The following is an 8607-nucleotide window of genomic DNA, read 5'->3' on the forward strand; positions in this document are numbered from 1 at the left end:
CTTTTCAGGACCCAAAATTTCTCTCTGATGAATTCTCTTTTGGCATTAATTGTGACTCTTTTAAGACTATTAAAACCTCCTTCTCTGAATGGCAAATATAAAGGGCTTTTGTGTTGATTCAAGTGATGACAGTGTGATTTTTTTTTTGTATTAAAAAATGGTCTATAATTGTTCTGTTCCTATTGTGGATTCAAATGCAATATTTTTAGTGAAGGGCATCCAGGCACTTGTTTTCTCCCACTTAAGAATATTCTTATTCAGTAAGAATATATTTCATATGTCTTAGATAATTGGAGTCAGAATAATGACAAGCAGAATTGGCTCTGTGGAAATGAGTTAGACACAAAAGGTGAGCATCTGTAGCTACTTGGCAAAAACACCAATAAGCCTGTGTTCAAAAGGGTGGAAACAAATATGCAAGCATTTGGTTATACAAAATACTATGTAGTAATTCTCTAACTTAAAATTCCACAAAGGATTGCTAAGATAAGGTTAATGTGAAATAAAATAACTGTTATTTCCATATTATATAAAGCAATATTTTTTGTTATTTAAACTCTCTCTCCTGAAAACTATACTCAAAAGCCCAGTAGTCATTGAAATAAAAGAAATTATCAATAAATTAGTTCAAATTGTCCTAGTTTTCAGTCGAGCTAAAATTTTGAGGAAAGCCTGACTAGACTATGAATTTGAGACTTGCTCTATAAAGAGGAGTAGCATTTTTTAAAAATATTTCCTAAACTTGCATTATTCTAGATAGTTATAATATTAATCCCTACTCTCTACTCTAACTAAAGGTTAAAATTCTCAGTCCAAGTTACCAAAATAAGCAAAATTGTTGAACAGTCAGTAGAAACCGCATATTCATGTTGGGCAATTTCAAAGAGGTCAGTCTGTTTTGGCAAAGCCACGGAGTCGGTGATATCTTTATTCCTCCTGTGCTCCTTCCTGCTTTCTGACTCACACTAATTTGTCATCTTCCAGCATTATCTCTCTTCTCAGCTGCCTTGTTGCCCCATCTTTCCTTTAAGGAAAGCAGGCTATGTTAAGGGCTCATCTTTTTTTTTTTAATCTGCACACTCCCCACTGGGGATGTGCCCGCAACCAAGGTACATGCCCTTGACCGGAATCGAAACTGGGACCCTTGAGTCCGCAGGCCAATGCTCTATCCACTGAGCCAAACCGGTTAGGGCAGGGCTCATTTTAAAGAACAAAGACTCTCTGTGATTCTAGAAAAGAATAATGGGTGTACCTTTGGCTAGTTGTGCAATCATTGACTAGTTGCTTTATTTCACTCAGTCTACACTACAAAGTCTACTTAAAAAAAACTGCATGTTTGTGTTTTACTTTAAACACTTAATAATCATTGACGAGGCTAATAGTAGATCTAATCCATTGCTGGATCTTTCACCATTAGGGTAGTTGAAATATCTGAAATGACCTGAGAATGATCAACTTATTACTCTCAATATTTATAGCTTAAGATGCACAACTGACATAAGATGCAAAGTGATCTACTAGTATAACATGGACATTCCCCTTGGGTAACAATTAGGCCAAAGAAGACTTAATCTGTATACATGTTCTCTGAGTAGAAATGTGTTATCATGAATTAAGTTATCACGGCAACCCCAAGTCACCATAATTTTTAGGTGAAACTCACAATCACTTTTATACCACATTTGATCTTCTTGTGTGTTCCATAGTTCATTAAAGAGCACCTGGTTGCTCAAGTAACAAAACCAGGGTATCGTCTCTGACTTGCTCTTCAAAGACAGCAAGGCTGTTCCCTCTTTCTGGAATGCTCTTCTCTGCCTGCTCCTCTTGCCAATCCTTTGCCTGGACATCTCCTCCATAGTCTGCCTCAATGGAGTTATCACATTCTAGTTTGAACACATCAATAGTTGATGAGCTACAGGGTAGATCTAAAACCTTGCACTTAACCTTTTAACTGTAACCATTTTTATTGTTCTGTGCAGGGTGGTGCCATCTTAGTATGTGCCTCTAGTGGCTCGTTTATCATAATACCTAACGAAGGGCAAATAATAACAGGCTCACCATGAATTCACTTTGGAGTAAATGTGAACTTGCCACGACGTCCCTCAGTTGTGATCTTGTGAGAATTCGGCTGGCTGACTGTAGATACTCCATTGCTACCTTCTCCCGTGGGGTTGGAACAGCCACGAAGGGTTCAACATTCCCTAAGCTGCTCATGTCCAATGTAAGAGACACGTTGGACCCTCTTCTGCATTGGAGAAGAATGGTATTAGGATTAAACACCACATAAATTATTTTGGTAGCATAAAATTGTCTTTTTGGACATACACACAATTCGATAAGCACCTTTACTGATATATATCCAAATATCTTTTTCTCTTATGATACCATAGTTGAGTACAGCAACTATTATTATTTTTAACTCCTTTGGATCATTGCACTAGGATTATGGGGACAGCATTCTGGATACCCCAAAACATCACCTACCTGTTAGAGGGACGTTTGCCCCTTCACTTGTTTTGTTTGTGTGCATGTTGGTGGTGAGCGACATGGCTCCTGTATATCTGGGTAAAAGGTCAACAGATGGAGAGGAGCAAAGAATGGTTCTGCTTTCAGGTTGAGAATTTTAATCTATTTTTAGTGGGAAAGCAGTTTTGACATTTTCTCAATCCAGTTCTTCTGGCCTTTAAATTGGCAGAAATTCCTTTGTGATTCTGATAATAGTTTTTAGTGTACTTGTGAGAATTCAGCTTCTGCTGGTTTCATAGGTCCTTTAGTAAGGGATTGATAAGCACACACCATTTTAAACCATTATTCTACTCAGTCAATTTTCAGTTCTAAAAGACAAAGGTATCTGCAATTGTCACCTGAATGACACCGAGTGCCCCAGCGGTTTAGTAGCAGGTAAGTAAGGTCCATCCATTCAGAGTGCTCAGAGCACATGCATGAAGTAAGAGGCATGAGAGTTGGGCCTTGAAAGTGAAAGTTCAATGGGTTCATTTGGGGTCGAGGGTTTTTTCAGATAGAGAGCCTGACAATAGAAAAAGTGTGGGAACAGGAAGTGATAAGCTATCTTTGAGAAATAGCATATAAGCAGTTTTTGGAATTGGGGGGACACAGTTATGTGGGAGAGGTGAGAGAGGCAAGAATCATAGAAACTGTAAGACCAGAAAAAGCCTGCTCAAAGCCCAGGAAAGAGAGCATTCAGAACATCAGCAAATATCAACTTCTGTTTTGGCTTCCCGCAGCATCCCAGCCCAAACCTGAGACGAGAAGCCTCTGAGATGCCAGGCTCCCTCTCCAGCTCCTGGCCTGAGCGTTGCCTTTTCTGATGGAGCCACAGCCGGCATCTGAGCAAACCCAGGTGTGAGGGGTCATGTGACCACATGGGAGAATGTGTGCGTGCAGAGCCATGCCTCTGGGTGGACAAACAGTGCTCCACACTCTGCCTCCTTTGAGATTTTAAAGAAAATAATCTCATGCAAGGAAAAATAGATAGACTTAGTGAGTAAATTTTCTAAGGCTTCTGTGATAAACAGCCATGAAAGCATTTCCATGCAAACTAACTTACTAAAGGAAGAATGACTTTTGTATGGCAAGAAAAGAAAGGAAATGAATATTTATTAAACACCCATTATTTGCCAAGCACCTGCTCTAAGCACTTTTGCACATGTATCTGAATCTTCACAGTAGCTCTCTGAGGGATTACTTGCACCCATTTCACAGGCGAAGAAAGGACTAATTTAGAAACACAATAGTGAAGCAAAGGTTCAACCCAACTTAGAATTTAAAACCCCAGCTCTGTCTGCTTTGTCACCCAAAAGCAAGGGTAGGGGGTGCAGGTCATGTTAGACTATACAGTTCCCTCCGTAGAGTTGAAGTCTATTATTGGGAGGAAGGTCAAGATTGACTGCGGTATAATGTGGAGGCAATACAGTATTCAGGGCTAAGAACTCAGTGTTTGCAATCATATTCATCTGGGCCCAAACCCTGCCTCTCCCATGGTGCTGTGGTGCACCTTTGGTCAGGCTATGTAGCCTCATTGCATCTCAGTTTCTTCCTCTTTTATTTTTATCCTCACTCGAGGACATAGAGGGAGAGAGAGAGAGAGAGAGAGAGATTGCCCTCCTTATGCATCCTGACCTGGGATGGAACCTGTAACCCAGGTATGTGCCCTGACTGGAACTGAACCAGCAACCTTTCAGTGCACAGGATGATGCTCAACCAACTGAGCCAATCCAGTCGGGCTCCTCTCTTTTGTAAAACACACAGTTAAGTGTACTTACTTCAGAGGATTATTACCAGGGGTAAACAGATAGTGTAAGTAAATGGCTTATAAAAAGCTATGCCTATCATTAAATTTAAGTAATAATGAATAAAGTCCTACTGAACTCCTACCTTCTGCTTCTCTAAGGGATCTATTTTAAGAGCTCTTCACAAAAACTTGAAAATTGTTTACATTGAGATTAACTTTAATATTTAAAAGTCAATGGATAGAATCTACACCTTTGTCACTAAAAAAATAAAAAAAAATATGTCTTTCTTGATTACCTATTTACCTTAAAATTTTCCTTTATTATGGCAAGTCCATTTCCTCTGAACCCTAAACAATTCCAGAGCACTTCACCCTAACACCTCACACAATGTCTCAAAGTTCGTTTAGGAAGTTAAGCTTGCACAGGCTGTTGCCCTTACAGAGTACATTGCCACAAAGCAGCCCTTGGCCTGGTAAGGCCTTTCCTATCCTGGCTGTGAAATATTACCATAGGATGCCCTTACCTTGGAGAAATCTCTGCTTTTGTTAATTCTTATATTTAAGGAGCAAACAATATTTAGTTTTATTGTAATGTGGTGGAATTAGGAAATTGTGTCAGTAAAATCAACTTAAAGTTTGAAAACTTAGTCATGTCTGATGCTTGAAAGGATTAACTACACATCCATACAGATTTTAAAACGTTATATTTTTTTGTTACAAAAACATGTTTATTGTAGCAAATTTGTATAATTCAGAAGTTTTTAAAGAGGAGTTAAAATCACTCAGTCACACAAACTTCACTAGCATTTAAACTGATTTTTAAATTTTGCTATTTTATAGGTAGTAATGGTTTATTGTTTTACTTTTTCTTTCTTTGGTTAGAGAGAAATACATTTTCATATAACTTCATTTATCAATCCTTATCTTTGAGAATTGTCTGTTCATGCTCTTTCTTAATGTTTACATTATGACATTAATGTATTTATTATTGATTACTATGATAGATAAGTTAGTAGTTAGTTTTTAAACATATCTGTTATAAATGTACAGTTTACTGTTGCCTTAAAATACTAAGGATTTTTAAAGTTATATTTATATTCAGTTAAACATATTAATCTTTTTTTATGTGGTTTCTTACATCATTCAACTTTTCCTGGAGTTAAGATTTTTAAAAAGCTAATCTTTTAACCTACTTGTAATTTATTTTGGGATATGGTAAAGGTGAGAATCACCTGGGTTTTCCCCCAAATAAATTATCAAAAATTTTAATACATTTACTGAACAATCTAGAGAAGATCTTTACATTTTTTTAGATATTAAGTTCTTAACTAGCAATTCTGACTAATGATCTGGAGAAGAAAATTACTCTTTACTGAAGTAAGAGAATGTGAATTTGTTCTACAGTATTCATAAACCAAAGTGATAAGAGGTGAGGACAGAATCAAAAAGACATTTAAAAAATAAAACAAATATAATAATTTAAGAGAAAATTCAAATTAAGATACAGGAAAAAAAAGGAAAGGATTTGGAGGGAAAAAAAATCAACAGAAATATTAGGACACCTGAACCTTTAATAAAAACAAAACGTAGAAGACTAAGAGCATCAACTCCTATTAAAAATCTGTTTCTGTGCTGTTGTGTGACTCTGGACAAACTGCTCAGACTTTTTTTATGCCTCAGGTTGCTGTTGGACAAAAGGAAACATAATAAAAAGCTTTATCAAGTTCCCACTGTAGCACCAATTATTATTTATGCCAAAAAATAAATAAGAGGGAGGAAATTCAAAAGATATCAATGCAAACAATTGAAGGAAAAAGCAAATTCTTAAGGAAAGGTAAAAGGAATGCAATAAACAGCATGTTAATGACAAGTAAGAAGGAATGCATGTATAAATAAATACTATGGACCAGGGCCACACATTAATTTCAGCAAGAGAATATAAACAAATCTCTGTTGAAACTGTTGAATCCTGCATCAGTGCTCCTAAGGACCAAAGGGTGGGAGGAAAAACACAGCTAAAAAACAAACAAACAAACAAACGAGACACTACATTTGAGTGTTGGAATAACTCAAAACTAGGCATTTATTTTCCTGGTAGTTGAGACTGTGTGCTGGATTTTAGAAGCTGGATTTTAGCAGGAGGGATAGGCTTTCCAGCCTGTGGCTCCAAGTCTCATATCTGGCTGACACTTTAGCAGTATCTTGGCCATCAACAGCAGTAAGACTTCAAGCCTGGCACCTCATTTAGTACCCAATAAGGAAAGGAAATGGGAGTCAGAAAATAAAGTGAAACAATGACCGTTTTGCCTGTCATCCAGGAAGATGTACTTTGGAAACTATTACATTATGAAATTAAGTTCCAGTGGGAAACGGTGGCAGCTGCTTATCTTGAAGTACTTGAAACCAGAACAGAAAAATATGCATCAAAAGATTATAAGAAGAATTAATAATTTAGGGCAAATGTAAGCAGATTTGATCTTTGAGAGCTTTTCCAATCATAATTCTTTTTGTTGTTCTGTAAAGAATAGTTTGTTCAGAGCTGTCTTTATTAATATACAACCGCCACGGTGAGAAGTTGGAAGTTTAAGTTTAAGATGGACATCCTCTCCAGATCTGAAATGTTGTGAGTCTGAGACCTTTGGTCCAACCTTCCCTCCTGGTGTGTTATAATCATAATGGTCACAAATTCGACACCCTTGGCTTAATCATAAAGGTGAGCTTCACCTCATCTCCCCAACTTGATTTTTCTGATTCAATTTTGCTCATTCAGTTTGTCCACAAATTTAGTTTTCTAAGGGGCTTCCAATTAAAAATAAAAAATATTTTTGTACATTTGTATAACAAAGGAGAAAACCGTGGTAAATGGACAGGCTTCCACAGTTCTTTGAAACTCCAGATTCTATCACTTTAAAACTCCAAGGGTGATGGTGTTTAAGGAACAGTTTGCTGTTTCTCTTCATGTCTTTATCTTCAAATAAATTATATAGAATGCTAACCCCGTTCCTGGATCACCTGACAGATGAGAGGGTAAAAAGAAAATGATATGGAGTGCTAGGGAGGGTTAAACTGTGACTTAAATTCAAAGCTCTTGGAAAGTTAAATGTGACATAACTGCAGTATTACTAATTTCTAGAAGCTGAAAGGAATGACTAGGAATTGTGAGCATCCATAGTAAAACTTCTCAAAGGAAATCCTGTAGGGAAGAAATGCAATAAGTGCAAAAGGTACCAGGCCCAGGCCCAGGGAGATGATTAATGAATTTCACTTTGAAGCAGAAAGGAAATTTTAAAACGGAGAACATTTTTGGTGGGGGAAGTGATTGATCTCCCTGCTTGGAAGCACCTACATCATTAGGTGGACTGTTGCTCTCCCTTTGGAGTGATTCCATAAACAACTTTCGAATTAATATGATGATATCTAACCTTTCATGTATGCATAAAGCAACCAAATTTGCTACATCTTTTTATTATTTTAAAAATAAAGACAATTATTTACAAACACATTGAAATTGTTGCATTGTTCTTTAAGCATTGACCTTGGAATCTGAGTTTATTTATTTATTTTGTGATCTGAGTTTAAATCAATGCTTCACTCAGGTTCTTTCAGGCTCAAACTCCTTATTCTGCAAATAGGGATAATAATTAAGCTCACAGGATTGATTTACATTATAAAAGTTAAAGAAGCAGAAAGTTGTAAACATTTCCAGCCCAGTATCTGACATATAACATACATATCTGAATGATTACAATAATTAATAATGATCACATGGCAATTCCTACTTCACTCTATGCACACATGGTTAGCTATATGGGAGCTATTATGACATATACACTGATAAATATTTGAAGAAGGAAAGGTTGGGAAAGTTGGTTAGTGGAGAATTAGTAGCAGTGTTACATATACAAAGTCAGTGGTCATCTAAGTTATAACCATTTTTTCATACCTCAAGCCTTTCTTACTTCATATCCTGAAAATTAGAAACTTTTTTTCAGGTTCAAAAATAAATACATGTTCACTATAGAAAAACTATAATTACAGATAAAAAAGGAAAGAAAAAAAATCCTATTATATCAACACTTAGCATAGCAGCTAATAATATTTTGTGTGTATGTCCTTCAAATCTACACTAATAAAAGAGAAAAAATGGTAATTGGCGTACGACGCTACCCTTTTCATTGGCTAATCAGGGCTATATGCAAATTAACTGCCAACTCAGATGGCAGTTAACTGACAACAAAAATGGCGGCTAATTTGCATATGTAGGCACAATGCAGGGAGGCGAAAGGGAAAGCAGGAAGAAGCCCCCTGCCACGGACAGTGATCGGAAGGAAACCCAGGGGGGCGCTAAGAGCCAG

General features: G+C 36.8%; 1 protein-coding gene across 1 annotated transcript in view; it reads right to left on the reverse strand.

The window, feature by feature from the left end:
• Positions 1-8607, reverse strand: part of PTPRR (protein tyrosine phosphatase, receptor type R) — a 122218-nt gene that overhangs the window by 44178 nt on the left and 69433 nt on the right. Inside the window, exon 5 of the mRNA XM_015566849.1 lies at positions 2059-2245. Coding sequence (XP_015422335.1) covers positions 2059-2245 — 187 coding nt within the window. The remainder of the gene's footprint in view (positions 1-2058; positions 2246-8607) is intronic.

Source organism: Myotis davidii, unplaced genomic scaffold (assembly GCF_000327345.1).
Source record: "Myotis davidii unplaced genomic scaffold, ASM32734v1 scaffold582, whole genome shotgun sequence".
Lineage (NCBI taxonomy): Eukaryota > Metazoa > Chordata > Mammalia > Chiroptera > Vespertilionidae > Myotis > Myotis davidii.